This window comes from Platalea leucorodia (assembly GCF_965183815.1).
Source record: "Platalea leucorodia genome assembly, chromosome: 4".
Lineage (NCBI taxonomy): Eukaryota > Metazoa > Chordata > Aves > Pelecaniformes > Threskiornithidae > Platalea > Platalea leucorodia.
Window position 1 is genome coordinate 123,658,429 of NC_138826.1, and position 19,248 is coordinate 123,677,676.

Below are 19,248 nucleotides of genomic sequence, written 5' to 3' on the forward strand. Positions count from 1 at the left end.
GAGGATTTTACCTCTTGCAGCAAGCAGGCAGGAAAGATGGCAAGGTCTCATTCAATCCTGGCCAAAATTTCAACGTGGTTCAGTAGAAATAGCAGTGTCTCAGCAGAGCATTGGGATTTCAACAAGGTTCTGCCAGAGAAGGTGTGAGCAGCTGTAACTATAACATCAAAAAAATGAAGTCTTTACAAGACACTTCTAGGTGGTGTCAGCCCATGTGATATGAACAGGTGGGGTGCACTGACAAGGAAAAGAGGGGCCCAGATCACAAGCATAGCTTTTTTAAGTGATAGAAGATTGACATATTAAATACACATATTCTAATTGCCTTCCTGTTGTCCAGCTCTGAGAAAAATCAGCCCAAAATGCATTCAGCTTTGCCTGAGATTTCTAAAAGTCTGCTGTATAGCTGCTCTTTGTCCTGAAAAAAAATTTGACTTCTTAAAATAAAAACATTACTTTCTCCCCCTATTTTTCAGCTGATAAAATATTTGTTTCATAAATTTCACTACTTTTTGGTTTTGGTCTGGTGATTTTTTTTTATCCCCGAATTTTCACAGAAATTTTTTCTAGCCTTGAGAAAATTAGTCTCTTTCCAAGATCCCACCCAATACTGATAGGGAAAACCACTTTCTCTTGCAAGACAGGGCTGATAATAACTCAGTTTACCACTGTGAGTGATGATGTACTCTGCCTGCTCTGAGCTGTGAGGAAGGGTCCTGGGATCTCAGAACTCAAGTGAAAGGAGCTATTGCCAGCCATGTCTGCACCTTTATGTACGCCCATGTATTTTTATATATGTGTATAAATATATTCATATGCTTTGTACCAAGTAGATGGGCACACAAAGCTAAGCGTCCCAAATGAACAGTTTAACATGCAGTCAAATATGCTGACAGTGCAAAGACTAGAACAAAAAATAAATCATGAGATCAGGGACTGGACTGAATTATTTGACAGCTGTAAGAAATGCTGCCATCTCCAGAAGACAGACTGATATTACACAAGCAAGAAAAAAAAAAAGTCTTTAAACCAGAGAACAAAATTAACCTGGGGTTGCTTTAATCTGTAACAAATTAGCTTTGCTTGTCCCCAGGTGGTGCAAATAGCAATGTTAATACCTCTTATGGTCACCTACTAGCAAGGGGTGACCCTGTGTTAGCTGTTCCTCATGGGAGCAGACACAATGAGGAGCACGTGCATTGCTTGCTTTCCCACTGGATGGGATGCTGTGATGGGACTGCAACACTCAGTGGATGGTGGGGTGGAGAAGGGCTGAGAGGCCTTTGGCTCCCGTCTGTCCTGTGAAGTAAAATAGATCCAAAGCATGGATGAGGACCCAGACTGGGCTGGGCTGAGCTTCATGAAAATGTGAGACAAGAATCAGCTGCAGGAGACAAGAATCAGCTGCAGGAATTGCGTGGTGTCAAACCGTTCTCTTGGCAAGGGCCAAACCTAATTCAATGGGCGTGCAGTGGGGTTTGGTCACTTAAAATGCATTGTGGAGCCTTCTCCATATGGAGCCATTTGCTAGAGTAACTGCTCTAAATAAGGGTAAAGCCACACAGTCCTGTAGCATTAATTATTCTGATATTCATCCTCCTGGAAGCCCTGGGAAGAAGAATTTTTGCTCTTCAGTAAATGCTGTTAAATTGTGTATTTGTATGTATGCAAGTGCTTTCAAATGCAAAGAAAACAAAATCTGAAAATCTCTGCAGAAAAGTGCTCTGGAGGGCTTCCAGCTGGTTTGAGGATTTTAAGAGCCTGTTATAGGATGTACCTTCAAAAAAGATCAATTTAAATGCTGCCTGCTTTATACTCATTGTTTATAAAGTTGAAAGCATCTCCGATAGCGACTATTCATTCTCACAGCAGTTGCATTCAGAACAGAAGCAGGTTGGTTTAACTCCATCCCTGCCATGTCCTGGAGAGGCAGAGGGAGGAGGTGGCTCTGCAGAGAGGAGCTCAGCTCAGCACAGGCACTGAGGGACTCACAGGGCAAGAAATTGAGTTCTTGCACTAATCAAGTCTTTCAGCACCTGGCAGGATTGAGTCAACTAGGGAACAATGTTATTTTGTGTGCAGGATGCACACCTGGATGTGTCTGTGTTGTACAACATCATGTTGTACGGTTCTGTCTGCTGTAGGAAGAGCGCTTCATCCACTCGCAGAGGGGTTTGTCATGTTCCCTCTGCTGCAATGGAGAAGGCCCCTGGAAGATGATCGAGAAGTAGGGAATGGCTGATATATGGATGTCCACAAGACAACTTGTGCCAACTACCCTGGGGTGGTGTCCATCACTGAGTGCAGGAAATGCCTTTACAGTCCTCCTTGAGCTCTGTGGTTGTAAAAGATGGTCCCAAACTCTGTCAGGAGACCAGACTTGCTCTGTTCTGTTGTGCAAGTCTGGAATCATGACCAGAAGTTTGACTTGAGTGTTTGCTACCCAAGAATGCTCTCACGGGAGGTCAGCAAGTTGTCTGTCATCTGTCTGCAAGGCAGAAAGGCAGGGCCAAGGTGAGGGGCCCTTCCCAAGCCTCCTTCAGAGCTGTACAGGTCTCATCACTGAGGAACAGCATTCCTATTTGTTTGCTTAGCATCCCTGAGCTAAGACTGTCACAGGGGATAAAGGCATGATAAAGTCATGCCATCCCAGCTGCCACATCTTGAGAAATACCCACTTAATCCACTCGTACCTGCTCCAGGTGCTGACAGACTTCAGAGCCTGGCAGTAGCAGACAGGAGCCATCGGATAATTTTCCCAGAACAAAAGGAAGTGTAGGTCGGAGCCTGTCTGCAAACACGTCCTCCGTGCCATTCTAACCCTTTAACCTCTAGCACACTGTTGAATTTTCAGTAGTTTCAAGCATGGATGTTGCCACTTCCCATTTTTAACGTTCTACGGCTTTGTAGATCTCAGTCTTAAGAAGCAGCCTCCAATAATTTGTTGCAGCTTGCACTGCTTGGTTACATCGTGGAACTCATAATTGTGTACTTAGGGCTGATCTCAAGCAATTTTTCTCCATGGACTCTTCCAGACAACTGACCTTTGTGAGAAGCAAGGGGAGTTTCCAAGTCTCAGAGCAGAAAACTCAGAGTGATGCCATCTTTCTTCTCAAGAGCATTTGTGTACCACTCTGTAGCACCTGGTAGACCATGAACTTCAGTATTAATCATGCCTAAGTCAAGTTTGTATTCTTCAGCTTCATAGCTTTAGACAGTTGAGCAACTGAGTTCATATAATGATCTATGGATGCCAATTAATCCGAGAGGTTGTCCACCTTTTCTTTCCTTAGATGGCAGAAGGATGCTGCCAAAGTCCCCAGTTTCAAGTTAGAGTCCCCAGTTCAATTAAATAGGTGCATCAGATGGTTGCTCAAATCCATGAGCAAGCAGAATATGACTGCTGAATAAACATGGACTTCAAGTTATGCTTAAAGACGTGTGATAAGGTGTAGCCAAACTCAGTGGACTTCCCAGGGAAAACCAGGGGGTTTCTGCTTCCCAGTCCATTGAAGCTGAGTCTGGTCCATTTGAAGACCCATGAGGTTTCTTCTGTCCCAGTGTGATACATGCGGCTGCTCTTCTGTTGTTAGCTAAACCTCGTCACATCCCTGTGTACCTTCACAAAGAACATCTGTTCAAGTGTTTTGCTGAATGGGCTCCTGAGCTCACATTGCTTCCAAGATTTATGCATTTCTGTACTAAATTCCCCATCTCCATTTGGCCTTCTTACTTGCTTAAACTGACTTATGTGCACAGACCTCTACAGATGCAATACCTTCAAACTGAAAACCTGCACCCATTTGGTTTATTGGCAAAATTTGTATTCTTTCCCTGGGAGGCCAGATCTGGCCCTGTGCTTGTTGGATGACAGGTGGGCTTTCCAGCCAGACATCCATTTAAATAAGAGTACTGTAATTAAATGGATCTGGCTAAAGAAATTACACAAATTAGAGCAGACAGCTGTTATTTGAAAGGAACAAACACTGTTGGTTTTTTAAATAGCCAGATCTTGGCTTGCTGCCAGAGATGCTTACATTAGATCTTATGGATAAAAATCTTCCTTTGACTGTTAAAAATATAAGTGAAAAGAACTCTATTTCCCCCTAAAAAAAATTGTGATGGGCAATATACAATAAAGGGAAGATACTCATAAACTTTAACACAGCCTGGAGATGACTAACTTCAGATGTGTACAGAACAGAGAGAAGCTTTGAGGAAAAAAAATACTGCATCCCTGCATTTATGCACAAAAACTGAAATTCCTGAAACAGAAGTTTAAACTAGGAGCATAATTTATTGCACAGATACTCTTCTTCCAGAAAAAGGCACCCCTCCTGCTTTGTACGTGCAATTCAGTGTGGAAGGGATTGGTCTGAATCAGTGTCCAGCTTCTGTGGGGGCCTGGTGGTGAAATTATGGCTCATGAAGCAACAAGGAGATCAACGTGGTGTACAGCAGGGACTGGAAAGGAAACCTGGATGATCTGTTCTGCTCTTCATTCAATACAGCGATTCCCCCCAGCCTTCCTATGTACCAGGAGGAGAGTTTTCCACTACCCTGATAGAACAGCTGATGGTTGCATGCAACCGGGGACAAGGACTGGATCTTTTTCCAGTCTTCTCTGACATGCAAGCACTGAATGGGCATCCAGAAATATGATTAATTCATGAATCTTCCCACTAGCAAGTTACCTCCTGCTTTATTTAATAGAGCACCTCCCAGGCTTAAAATCAAGCGTGTGCTTAAAACAGGTTGCAGCATCTGGCCGATGTCTCTGATAACTTGTAAAGGTCAGACGCACGTGCGTCCACAAAAGATGTGCAGGAATGCACGTAAGACCAGCTTGAGATCACTCCACTGGATGGATAATGCACTGGGCTGGGGACCAGAGGAGACCTGGGATTTACTTCTGCCTCTTCCACTAGTTCCCCAGGAAGTTTGTTCATCTGCCCTTCTGTAACACAGGCACTGTAGAGTCACTCATCCCCTTCTAGCGAGCCTTGAGGTCTACTGGTAAAAATCAATGGCACCAGCTGGTTATTAAGTGGATTTGCAATGTTTGCTAATGCTGTTTATACAAGTCAGAGCAGAGAGGGTGAATACAGGCTTAGAGAACAAAGGAGAAATGAGGAATCTAAAAAAGAAATTGCTTTCTTTCCAAAACCTCACTGTAATCTTTTCCTTCCTCTTTTTGAGTGCTTTCTGGGTGGGGTTTTTTTCAATTTTGTCTTGCCCTTCCCCACCCCTTATTGTCATCTTGTCTCATTCTCTAGGAAAACCTCTTTTTTGTGATGGAATACCTCAATGGAGGAGACCTCATGTTCCATATCCAGAGTTGTCATAAGTTCGACCTTCCCAGAGCAACGTAAGATGTTATTATTACCTTTCAACTTGCAGGTCACACACATGGTAGAAGCAAAGGCAGCAGCTGGAGACACCAGGGACCTTCATTTTATTCCCAGCTCTGCTACTGTTCTGTAGATGAAACCTTGGGCAAATCGTTTGACCTCTCTGCACCTTACCCAGCTGCAAAGCGGGGATAATGCTTGTGCTGGAAGCAGAATCACTTCCTAGCCCAGCTCTCTCCAAACGGAACAGAACAGCCATGCAGGTCATCACCCTGACTCAACCATAGACTTGGAGCAAGTAACTTCCTCTTCCTGTCCTCTTTCCCCTCCCACAGAAGGCTTTTTAAAGCCCATCCACACAGCTGATTTCAGTCAGACGTGACCTTGCTTTGCATTCTTGGTCAACCAGGGAAGCTATTTCTGTCTGGAAGCGTTACAGATGCTGCTGCACCCTCGTCAGCATTGCATCTGCCTGCAGGCTCATCCTTTAGCTTGCAACCAGGGACTTCCTTCCAGCCTGTGACCTGGCTCCTGTATTTTGCACTAACCTCAGCATAGTCGCACAAACATTTCTTCAGAGCTGAGAGCTGAGCTGGATAGAAGCTGTCCCTTAGGCTGGCCTGCTTCTGGATCAGTCCCCTTCCCAGGACTGCAGCCCCTCAAACAGAGAGGGGTTCCAACGGGACCATTCAATCCACGTGAGATCTTAGCTCTGGAAGTGCCTACGCTGTCTGTAAACAGCCCTAAGCATGCCTAAGACCTTGTTTACATGGCCCATGGATGAGGGTCGTTTTAAAGAAACTTACAGGTGTCTGCTGTGAATTACAGCAGCCCTGGGGTTGCTCTTTGTTGTATTCATGGAGTTCTTGCTCAGCCCATAAATGGAGGCTACAATAATGACATGGTGAACCCAACCTCCACCCTAGATTTCCCACCATCAAAGAAAACTCACAAATGCATTTTCAGCCATCTGTGGAACGAAATATATTGTTCTTTACAACACTGGGTGGCCTGTAGCCAAGCTGCAGGACCTGCTTAAGCTGAGGTTCCTGGTCCAGTGATCAGAGGTGAAGCTATTGTTTGTTAGAAGTAATGGGATTTTCCCTTTTTCTCTTTAAAGTTCAAGGGCGGGGGGCGGGGGAAGAGGTAAAACCTATCAAAAGTGCAAAAGGTAAATTTAAATAAAAAATTAATACACCAACAGGGAGTTAAAAATTTATTTCACTTTGATTAAAGTAAATAGAAGAATTAGAATAAATGAAAGGTGCTTTTAATCTTTCTGCAAACAAAAGGTATTTTAAAAGTCAATATTGAAACCACTATAAGAATTAATTTTTATTTAATAATTAAAAATAAAAAGTCATTTAAATCAGTGGTTAATTTGAGGATTTTTTCAAAAGCATTTGAATGTTCAGAATTAAGGGCCAATGCACTGAAGACTGAGGGAGCAGAGCTGTATAACAGGAGGGGCATATGATCCTGCGGTTATATTCCCTTCTGGGAGAGCACTTTCCTTGTGCAACGGTGCTTCAGCCTTATGCTGCCTCTTTACAGCAGGATGTGGTGGTGTCCTTTAGGCAGAAATATGTTGAGAACAAAGATCTCAAACTCAAAAAAGACTGCAGAGAAGCTGCTAGCTAGTTCATGTCTTGGATAACATTTCAAAAGCAAGTCATAAATATGAGCAGTGAAGAGGACTGTTTGACAAGCCAAGGAGACTGTCTGTGGTCCCCAAACCCAGATGCCCACCTGCCTGTCCCATTGCTGGGACCACTCCACTGTTTGTGCAGCAGCTACTGAACACAGCAAATCATAGCTGCTCTTTTGAGGTCTGAGGCATTAACTGCAATTTGCAGTTTGCAGTCTGGTGCATCACTGTAACTCATTGATTTACTTTAAATATGTAAATAAGGAAGAGGCACACACACCACCCGGTCCGCCTTCCTTGCAAGAGAGACCATATCCTGAGGCGAGGCAGGGTAGGCAGTAGGAGCTCCGTGATGGTTTTTTGCTCCACAGCTGATCTGGAGACATCCTTGGGCACTGAAGGACATGCTTTCAGAGTCAGTTACATATAAATAAATGCAGCTAGCCATGCAGTGTGGCTTCCAAATCCCTGAAGATGATGAGTAGGCTCCAAATCCCTACCATTTCGCAAAGTGATTTCAGTGGGAGATGGGCTGTTAGCCATGTGGCATGCTTTTGGGAATCTCACATCATCCATCAGTTACCTATAAAACCGAGTTACCCCAAGCCTCCTGGAGACACTCCAAACCTTCTGGGAATTTAATGAAATTTTGGCTCCTGTGGAGACAAAGTTTCCACCTTTTTGGGTCTAGTTGAAAGCACCTCTTGGGAAACATCAGTTCTAACTTGTGCCTTCTGTCACTCAGGTTTTATGCTGCTGAAATCATATGCGGGCTCCAGTTCCTCCATTCCAAGGGCATAATATACAGGTAATTTTACTGTTTAGTATCTAATGTGCTAAACCTTTTCTGCTTTCCCTGCAAGCACTAACGGTAACTGAGAGACTGTTGCTTGGATGTATTTACTGGTATTGTATTTCTATGCAGATTTCCTTTCTACAGAGTTTAGCTGTTTTATTTTGAAGAGAGAGTGTAGAAAAGGCAGTTTTGAGCTCTTTTGGAGAATGCAGTCCTATTTCAGTTAACATTAAAACAAGCCCTTTGATGCATTTACACTGAGTCTTTCATATAGCACCCAGCATAGGCATTCAGTTTAAGCTTTCCATGTGTGAAGGTACATAAGGTCAAGCTAGCCATGAGAAATTTGGTATAGCTGCTGTGCTGGTTAACCTGGGACAGTGGTGACAAGCTCAGCTCAAGTAACAACAGCAGGGAGACAGTGATATACCTTAATTTTGGGGTTATTAACAGGTCTGCTGTGCACAGTTCCATGGGGAGATGGGATTCATCTCACCCACCATCATGAATCTGAGCTAGCTGCCCAAGCTCTTCTTGTAGTAAGCAGAGAGGAGTGGGCTTTTTTAGGTTCATCAGACCTGTGTTAGAGCGTGTATGAGAAGTGTCCATTTCTACCAGAGGGCTCTACAGCGAGCTGATGGGGCCTAGGTGGGACGCTGCAGGCAGCTGCACTCAGACTGTTACTGGTATGAACTTAGTCCACAATGCATCGATCTGTCAAATCCCAAGGAGGAGAAGTCCTCTACTACAAAATTGCCCATTCCAGCTTCTGCTTGACTTCTTCAAAGTTATGCAGGGATGCTTTGATCTAATGCAGAAGTGATGTGCTTCAGACCTATATAAAAGGACAGAGACAAGATGGGAGCAAGAAGGGCTGCAGAAATCAGGCCACAGTCTGCTTTCCTGTGGCCAAAAGGAGGAACCGAATTTCTGGGGAGCTCTAGCCCAGCTCATTTCATGGAAAAATTTACTTAGTACATTGCAGCTTTCTGTAAAAGCAGGAAGCAAATAGCTTGTCACAAACAAATGAGAAAGCTCACTAAAGCAACAATGTTTGCTGAAACCAAAATGAGCTTATTTCAATGTTTGTCATGTAGTGTGAACATTAGAACAAATGCTAAAAGTGAATGGCTTGTTTACAATCCACTCTCCCATTAAAACACAAGCTTTGATTCATATAAACTTGGCTTATTATTCATTATTAGTGCTCATGTGGGAGCCATTTATAGTCTTTATTGACCAATGATGGTGATTGCATAAACATGAGATCAATATCAATGGCATTAAGCTAAGATGATCTCTGGGGTCTCAGCAAGTTTCTGGCTCTAATTATGGTTCTGGATGACTGAAGGGAAACATTTTCTGAAGTGCCCAAATCACTTAGCCACGTCTGTCATTTTTACTCAGACTTCTCAGAAAAGTTGACTAAAAACATCTGCAGAACATTGTGAGTTTGTGGCAGGACTGTTAATGCTGGCATTTTGTTTATAATTCACATTTTTATTTGGAATTGGTACGCCAGTGGTGTGTCAGGGTTTGGGACCCATTTCCTCATGAAAGGAGAGAGATGTTAAGTGTCTGGAGCCTTGGGAAATGTGGGCAAATTGGGATAGCTAGACATTGGGTAGCATGGTGATAGGAAGAAATAGCTCATTCCCAGGAATCAGTGCAGCATTGCTTTGGGCATCAAGCTTGGCAAGAAAAAATTTAACCAGTCCTACTGCTTTTTCCTTTTTTCATTGAAGACAATGACAACGAGGTCAGTTGAGAACACACAGCCATCAGTATCTCAGAGCTAACTAAGCACTTCAGGAAGTGAATAGAAATCATTTTTGAAACTACATCACTTGCGATGTAGTAAGAATAATGAATCCAGCTGTTCTGTTTCATGCACCCACGTTTGGAAATGTTGGCTTAGATTTTAATGAATGAGCTGAGGCGTTTTTGGCAGAAACTCCAATCCCTGGAGCCAATGAGTTTGAGACTCATCAAAATAATGAAAGCGAACTGTAGGTGATGGGTTTTTTGTTTTGCTTCGATCTATCAGATGAATAAAAGCAGTGCTGGCAGCCAGAGATTGATCTCAATGGTGTAACTAAAATAAGTCATTCCAGCTGGAAATTGTGACAACATGAGTGTCTGCCACTTGGAAGGCAAATGTCTCGGTTGTCTCTATATTTCTTTTTGATTGATGACTCCCACTTTTTCTTGGGCCATATTCTAGCAGCCATGAACAATTGCCCCATAACAACAATTTAGTGTGTAGACACTATGAGGTCCCCCACCCTGATTGGGACCCGGCTGAAGCAAGACGAGGAGCTTTGCACAGAGGGAGGCTGAACAGCCATCTTTCCTGAAATTGTAGGCGATCATCTCAGGAGCATCATGCATTAGAAATTGCCTTCTTTGAGGAAGTCAAAGCCATTTCTGAAAAAAGCACATTGTAAAACAGTTGTCACTGGGAGGGCAGCTATATATATAGCAGCCTTGTGGTTAGGACTCTTGCCTGAGATGTGGAAAATGTGTGTAGGCTGTGAGTCAGCAGAGGCTGGAAAAGACCAATTGTCTTCTCAGCTGTGGGCACAAGCAAATGTTGTGTCTGGGTGCTTTGGGAGCCCAGAGAAGGAGCAGTGATTGATAGCAGAGGATAGGCAGTGGAGGAGGATGGGTGCTCCAAGACCAGCTAGCCCAAATTCTACCTGCATCCCAGGTGAAGTGTGGCAGCACTGATCCAAACATCTCCCTGAGTCATTATTTCAATGAAAAGCAAAACGTTTAGGTAAGATATAAAAAGTTTAACATAGAAGCCATGCCAGGCTTCCTTTCTTTCTGCCTTTTTGTCTTTCTTTGCCTGCTTTTCTCTCCTTTCAGAGGTTGCTCCCACATGGGGACCCTTTGTTCTCTGTCAGTGGCCATGATTCATCAGCTCACTTGCTTTTATTTCCTCCTCTGTGCATTTCTTTTTTTCTCTCTCTCTGGGGTCTCTGCTTCCCACAGTAGCTCAGAGCCTGAAACCTCTGACAACAGCTTGGCAGCTATGTGTCAAGGGCTTTGTAAATCCCCGGGGCTCAGGTAGTGTATCCCAGGAGTGAAAAGGTGGTGGATGTTCTGCTGATGTCTGGAGTTATTTTGACCCTCTGCAAGCCATGCAGGATTTGCAGGTCCTGACCTCTTCCAACATTTGTAGAGCCTGCACTGGGAGAGCTGGCAGCAGCTTCAGAGGGAGTACTGAGACTCCCAAGGAAGGAGAAAGTGAGCATTATCCAGTCCCTTCTTGCTCACCTTCCCCAGGCTGTGTTAGGGCAGAAGCACCAGCTGGTGCAAAGCCATTTTTAGCTTCACTATCCTGCATCCTCAAAGGAGGCAGCTTTTAGAAGATGTCTTGGGTAAAGTCTTCTCCAGCAAATGAATCAGTGCTGGGACAAGAGGAGTTAGGCAGAGGGATATTGAAGTCCAAGAGAGCAGCTCCTCATTCAGCCCTCAGCCTTCCTTTGTAATTGCAACATGTAGGCACTATGTAGAGGCAGATAGCAAGTTAATAAGGGTAATCTGCTAAAATAACTTGTGTGGCTCTGTAACACTTTAAAGAAGGGGTTTCTTTCTCTTCCTCCACAGAGACTTGAAGTTAGACAACGTCCTCTTGGACAATGAGGGGCACATCAAAATTGCTGACTTTGGGATGTGCAAGGAGAACATGTTTGGAGACGCGAAGACAAGTACTTTCTGTGGGACTCCTGACTATATCGCTCCTGAGGTAGGTGTGGGGTCCAGGGAGGTCAGGAAGCTGCTGTGGGACAGAGAATGTGTCTTAAGACATGACTGTCAGTCAGTGGTGGAGGGTGCAAAGAGTAATAACCTCCTTTTGAGCAGTTCCAGGCCAGAAACTGGATTTCAGTTTGATTCAGAGCCTGCATTGCTGTCTGGCATTGCATATTTTTGTGGCTAATTCATTTTTTGTGCAAATGGGCCTGGGAAGCAAGTGGTGGTTGGCTGAACCAAGAAACAGAACGCTTAACGGAACTCCAGTTCAGGCCATGTCAGAAGAAGCTCCAAGAGGTAGGTCCTGCAATTCAGGGACAGAAACAGCACAGGCAATGGGAAGCATGTTCCCTAGTTAGCTAACAGTAGGCTTCCATGGCTGTACAGGCTCCTTGATAGCTAGTAGGGAGCTATGGGCACTTCTAAGGGATGACACTCATCACAACCTAAGAGACAAAATAGAGAAAGGTGGGGCAAAATGCCTGCCTGGAGCTGATTCTCCCTCCTCATTGATCTCTGTCTTCTAGATAGAGAAAAGAGGCTGGGTCCACGATGAAGCAGAGATTGGGGTTCACCTTCCCTCTGGGATATGCTCTGATGCTTGAATAGGGATGGCACCCATAAGCTTGGACTTCTGTCTTTCTTACTCAGACAGGTTCTTAGCTGGCTGCAAACACAGCCTGCATCACGAGCATGCTCCCAGAGCTGAATAAGGCACTATATGCTCTGAAAAGGCTCTGCCATCAGAGGCATAACCTTAAAACTGAGCACAGACTTGAAGGTCTGTCTAGATAAAAAACAACCAATAGCTTCTTGTAAAAGGGACTGAGATGCTTGGAAACATAAACATGAGAGTGGTCATATATCCTGATTTTTCCCCTCTAAATGCCAGCAGTCAGAGGATAGGTGTTGCTGTCTGGAGGACAGCTGGGATCCGACCTGGTAACTCTGGGCTCTGGGCTACCTGCTTCTCTGCTTTGGCTGTGCATGGTGCCAGAGCACCTCATGTCACTGCATGAATCCACCCCTGGAGGACATGCCTCCACAAGTTGCCTCCTGGTGAAGGAGGTTCTAAAACTAGAGATGATGGAGCTGTATCAGGGCCAGACTTTGCTGGAGCTAACAAGGGCAAGGCAGAGCTTGTAGCTTGTGTTAAGGTCCTGCTCTGCCCCCTTGATTCAGGAAGGCTGGGGCTTGTATGGAGACAGTCTCCAAGCTTCATGCAAAAACACACCAACAGTTCCTCTTCTCCTTCTGCAGTTGATATCTACTGATACTCAGTGGAAAAAAGCTGAACCTGGCCTGCATGTGCTCGTGCAATAAAACTGGGTGGTCACAGACACCAGACTCCAGCTTGCCCATAGCGAGATCCTTTGCCCTTCCCCTTATTTCTTTCCATTTTTTCCCACACAGAAACTTGTTCTTTTTTTTTTTCCCCCCCCCAGTAAATTTAGATATTTTGGATTAGATCCCTCCAGAAAAGAGAAAGCTCCCTTAACCTGGTGACCTCACACAATGATAGATCTTACTATGGAGATGCTTTGACTAATTAGGTGGCAAATTGGGGCCAAAGAAAACATTTTTCAGCTCAGAGAAGAACTTACGAGTCATCCCTGCATCATGTCTGACATCACTCTGAAATCCATTTATTTGCCATTCAAGATCTCATTTCCTGATTTTAGTGTTTTCATGATGGATATTGGTACTTTCCAAATAGCTTTTAAAGCTTTTGTTTTTTTCCCCTCCACTATAATTCATTGATCTTTTACTGTGCACCAAGGGCTTGATTCTGATCTAGGTTACACCACTGCCAACACAAGGGCTGGTCTCTTCAAATCAATTGGATTTGTATTGCCTAAGAGCAGGTGTAAGTGTGCTCTGCAATCAAGCTGCAATTGTCTTTTATTCTACTTCAACATGCTTTTATTTAAAAAAAAAAAAAAAAAAAAAAGCTATTTTCTGATCCTAAAAAAAGAGAGCCAAGTGATAATCCATTATCTGTGATTTTACTTCATAGAAAAGAGAAAGACTAAAATAGCTCAGAGTTTTATTTCTGCACCATCAGTTATTTTAGAGATTCAACGAGTGCATATAAAACATTTTACCTCTAAATTGAAAGCACTGCTAGAGTTTATGGATCATCTCTCCTGCCAGAGGCTAGAAAGCACTGGATTTTTTTGTCAGTATTTCAATGTGGCTGCTAGCACTGTAATTTGTTACTGACCCAGCGCCTTGGCTATAGCAAATAAGGGGACTTTGGGTCAGTAGACAAGCAATTTTTTATTTCAAAAAATATTTGGAAAAAAAAAAAGACTTAACTTGAAATGAAATTTCTGAGTTTGTTTATTTTTTCCAGAGAATTGCAAAGCTAATAAATCTTTTCCTTGACTGCCATAAAACATTTAATTTCATTCTCCAGTCATTTTATACTTTAAAAAGTAAAGCCTTATAAAAACAATGTGTCTTTTCAGAAGGAAACGTTGGGGTGATTTTGTTTGTAAGTGACTCAGAATAAATATATTTGGGAGTCTTACTCTTTCCTTTTTTTTTTTTTAGTATGAGTGAAACACATTGTATATATTGCATCCTATATTCAAGTTATAGGTTTTTTGTCCTTTTTGCATCTCCTGTTTTAGCATTTTTGGAGATAGATGTGTTAGTCATGAACACTCTACATCAGCCTGAGTTTAGGCTTCTGATATTAAGGTCCTGCTCTGCTAGATGCCACAGGTACATTAGAAAGGGATATTTCTCACGTAACGTGAGAAAATTAATCTAAAAGTGAAGCATCTGATGGCACTTTATAGTGTTGTAGAAGGGCAAACATCCCAGAAGACAAGTAATCCCTTCCTCCCTTAGGTGTGTAAGTCAGTTAAATCACCATTTTTCCTCCATTAGAATGGAATGGAATGGAATGGAATGGAATGGAATGGAATGGAATGGAATAGAATAGAATAGAATAGAATAGAATAGAATAGAATAGAATAGAATAGGCTATTTCAGTTGGAAGGGACCTGCAACAATCATCTAGTCCAACTGCCTGACCAATTCAAGACTGATCAAGTTAAAGCATGTTGTTACAGGCATTGTTCAAATGCCTCTTAAACACCAACAAGCTTGGGGCATCGACCACCTCTCTAGGAAGCCTGTTCCAGTGCTTGACCACCCTCTCGGTAAAGAAATGCTTCCTAATGTCCAGTCTAAACTTCCCCTGGTGCAGAGACTCTGGGTAACTAAACTAATAAGACACATAATTTTTAGGCAATAAGATGAATCTGGACCCAAGTGACAATTTACAAGCAACACAGACAAGGTATGAAAACAGTGAAGAAATTACTCATCTACTTCCACTGTACCTGAGAGCCAGCAATAAAGATCACCTCTCTAAATCATAATTTTTCAACTATCAGCAGTTTCATATGTACTGATGTGGATAGTTGTTTTCACTGGTATTAAGCCACCTCCATGGTTTGTCACTGATACCTACACCGTAGCTATAGTATAGGGGATCATATGGGCAACCAGGCTGTGGGCTCAAGAGTAAAGATTGTGCCTTAGAATGAACTATTCCCCTCTCCAGCTCTAAAATCCTAATAAGGATCCTAGACATCATAGTCATCACATGTACCTTTAGACATCTGCAATGTAAATATCTATATATTAGCAAGTCATCTAGGTTCCTTGATAACCAAAGGAGACAAATAGGGGGTTGTATTTTACAGCAAGTAGATACTTAGCTGGATGTCTAAAATTGGACTAGTTCTCTTCCTTGACTATAAAAGGAGCTAATGATCATAGAATCATAGAATCACAGAATGCTTTGGGATGGAAAGGACCTTTAAAGGTCATCTAGTCCATCCCCCCGGCAGTTGGCAGGGACATCTTCAACTAGGTCAGATTGCTCAGAGCCCCATCCAGCCTGGCCTTGAATGTTTCCAAGGATGGGGCATCTACCACCTCTCTGGGCAACCCGTTCCAGTGTTTCACTACCCTCATTGTGAAAAATTTCTTCCTTATATCTAGTCTGAATCTACCCTCTCTTTGTTTAAAACCATTACCCCTTGTCCTATCGCTATTGGCCATGCTAAAAGTCTGTCCCCATCTTTCTTATAAGCTGCCTTTAAGTATTGAAAGGCTGCAATAAGGTCTCCCCGTAGCCTTCTCTTCCTGGTTCAGCTCTAGCTGTCTCCATAACAGATATCTAAAGGCAAGTGAGATTAATTTTGCTTCCCCAGAGGGGAGGTTTGAGAACTTGGTTCTGTCTGGCCAGGTTTGTAGGGGAAGAAAATGCCACATCCTTTCTTAGGGGAGGTTGTCACTCCAGCTGACCCTCCCTGCCTCCCCCCCACTGGATGTAGCCTTCACTTTATAGCTGACGCAGAAAGGCACAAACCAATAGGCTGACTGAGGACAAATTCCCATTCCTCTACCTATAGCTCAGTTGGTCTCAAGAGGACAGATCAGCAGCTGCTTTCCCATCATTTTCCTGGGGCAGGTTTTGCGGGGATAGTTTCACACCATTTCCACTGACTGATAGTCCTAAAGTACCCTTACACTGTCAAACTTGTAATTTTAAAATACAGCTTGTGTGACTTAAATCAGTCCCAAAATGCTAATACCTAACCATTTGTTTTCTTGGAGTTCACAAGCATGATTTGAACCCTTGGGATAACTTGGAGAGCAGACAAAAGATGACTTGACTCACTTTTTTTGTTTCAGATCTCTCTGGTAGCCAAGGATTTGTTCAAGTAACTTAAGAGTAACTAGAGAAACATAGAACCTGTTATCCATAGTGCAAAGGACTGTTTTGGCACACAGATGTGGCTGCGATTTGGAGCTACCCTCAACCACAGCCTCTGCACCACTAGCAGATGCGCTGGCTCATGCTTCAGGTGGAGGGAAGCACCTCTGCTATCCCACTCAGTGCAAAGCGGTTGTTGAAAGGTCAGGGTCTGGCCAGCCTTCTGAAGTTGAAACACTGACGTCAGACATTTTGTGTCTGTCTTTGTCACTCCTCTCTTTGGGCAGATATTGCTGGGGCAGAAGTACAACACCTCCGTTGACTGGTGGTCCTTTGGCGTCCTCCTGTATGAGATGCTTATTGGCCAATCTCCTTTCCATGGCCAAGATGAAGAGGAGCTTTTCCAGTCTATCCGTATGGATAACCCATTCTATCCTCGCTGGCTTGACAAGGATGCAAAGGACATTTTGGTGAAGGTAAGAATTACCACGCATTGAACAAAAGTCTTTTTGCCAGAACTGTCATATTTGATTTGCGCATATTTGGCTGTTGTTCAGAGAAACAAGTTTAGTGTGATAGGACCAGAGAGAGTCACTTTTGTGTCTGTGGACCTCAAAGCACACCTGACCTAAGTCATAAGGCCATCTTTGTGTCTTCTTTCTCCTGAGTTGTGATGATGGCTCCTCACATCCAGTAAGTAGGATCACAGGGTATCAGATACCAGCAGAGATCAGCTTCTTTGCAGAGCGATCCCTAGATGCAAGGCATGTTAGCTCCTGGAAAAGATATTCTGCCACGGTTCAAACTAAGTGTTACAGAGAATTCCTTGAAAATTATGGCTTTGAAGCAGTTCTTGTGCCTCCGTCAGAGATACGAGGACATCTAGGGTAGATTGCTTTGGTGTTCATCTTGATTTTCAGTAGAGAATATTTTGCATCTTTGCACTGAGCTAAACAGCAGGAAAACAAAGCCTGAGCTGTGCCCTGAAGTGGTGGATCTACTTAAGCTAGTAGCACCATGTTATCTGGATTTTTGGCCCTTTGAATCTCCTGCATAGCAATGCAGTGTCCTTTCTGAGTGGAGCACTCCCGTTTCCCTCTAATGGGCATCCTCCTCGTCTCTTGGGTTCCTTTCCATTAATACACTGATTTTTTCATTGCCTCCTTCTCAGCCCCGTGCCATTTAGCATTGTAGCCCTCCTGGCTTAGGATGCAAATTATTCTAGAGTCGCAAGATAAAAATGCAATGAATTCACAGCTAGTCTAATAAGTTACCTCCCCTCAGTCGGGCTTTGGACTGACATTGAACATGATCTAAGTTAAGAAATTTTACCTCGAGATGCAGCATGGTGAGAGAGCATGTACAGAGGGTTATAATGGCTCAGCTGATGTGTGGTAACTTGTTTAGCACTAGATTTTGGTGATATTTCACCTACAGTCCCTACCTTTACTTTTTTATTTACAAAGTGACAGGGCAACATACAGCATTCCACTACAAAAAAATGGAGAACAGGAGATTATTTTATCTCCCATCTATGCTGGGCTCAGATGTTTAGGTATCACATTAAAATGATAATAATGAAAACATTCAAAAGCAATTCTTCAGGAAGACATACCATAGCAGACTGAGATTTTGAATGTCTGTTTCTGGACATATGCTACCATCTTTCTGCACAAACGACCTGTACTTCTGTCAGGATTCAAGATAGTAATCATCTTCATACCAATCAATAAACTTCCTTGCTTAGTAAAAAAAACCATTTTCTCCATTATGGGCTACGCTCATTGCCACTGACTCTGGATAATTACATATTCCACCCTGCTTAATGCCTGTATTATCAGCACAGAATTTAACCTATGGAATCTGCACTGCTGTGTAATCAGTTGTCTGTAGGACACTTCAGTTTTGGTGAGGCTTTGCCCACAGTATTCACCAAAACCCAGTGCCTGGGTTTTTTTCAAACAGGCCCTCAGTGGTCCATACATCAGATTCTTTTGCTGCTACTTTTGAAGTTAGATATTTATATTTGTTCTTTAATGAGTGATATCTATTGTATGCTCACTGTTGGCCAAATAGATACTTGTATTTATTATTTGCTGAGTGGTATCTCTTGTATTCTTACTGTTGGCCAAATAGAGTAGCAAGAAACTTTTACCATATGAAACCTAAATCCATTTTGAGATGACCTCCAACAGCAAAGTGCTTTTGAAAATTTTCCCTTACCTCTGAAGCAGGACATATTGGCTGCATTCAGGTCACCTGCTGTCAAGTGTTGCCACTATTCCTCTCCATTGACTTTAGAGGGATCTAGGATCTGGCGTTACATGGGCTAGCTTTCCTGGAGGCCCCAGACATTTTACTGCAGATGTGAAGATAAATTTTAAACTATTCACAGCCACCATTACAGCAATATTTCAGCACTACATCCTGTTCACGAACATTGAGAGGAGCTCTGAAGCATTTAGCGCTCCTGAAACTCTCCCCCAGAAACACTTCAACTGCTTCCAGAGCCAAATGGCTCCTGCATCACCATAAAAACATCTATGACAAAACAGACTATGTTTACACCAAAGTGAAGAGTGGGCTCAGACCTGCACATAGCTGATGGTGAAAATATGCCCCCAGTTCTAGCTTTTTCCTACCTTCAGCAAAATTAGTCATCCACAGGACTTGTAGCCTGCAGTGTGCAGCAAACACAAACTGTCTGAATTGGGAGTCTTTTGTCAAAGTAGATGGTTGTCAGCATCTGAGCTAGTCAGTGGAGCGAAGCAAGCACTTCCAGGGTGTATTTTATCTCATCTTTAAGTGTGTAAAGGAGGTCAGATGATTTGCACCTAAGATGACTGTTTTTCTCCATTAATTGTAAAGGGTCAAATAGTGACACTCTAAGTGTCCAAAGGTATAGGAGGTGAATGCAACCCCACATAGGCCAGGCTAGTATTTTCACAAATTA

The 19,248-nt window shown here is 43.2% G+C and overlaps 1 protein-coding gene across 1 annotated transcript in view; it reads left to right on the plus strand.

Moving 5' to 3' along the window:
- PRKCQ (protein kinase C theta) overlaps positions 1–19,248 on the plus strand; it is a 66,294-nt gene that overhangs the window by 43,245 nt on the left and 3,801 nt on the right. Inside the window, exons 15-18 of the mRNA XM_082309694.1 lie at positions 5,277–5,368; positions 7,745–7,807; positions 11,411–11,549; positions 16,583–16,771. Of these exons, the coding sequence (XP_082165820.1) occupies positions 5,277–5,368; positions 7,745–7,807; positions 11,411–11,549; positions 16,583–16,771 (483 nt within the window). The remainder of the gene's footprint in view (positions 1–5,276; positions 5,369–7,744; positions 7,808–11,410; positions 11,550–16,582; positions 16,772–19,248) is intronic.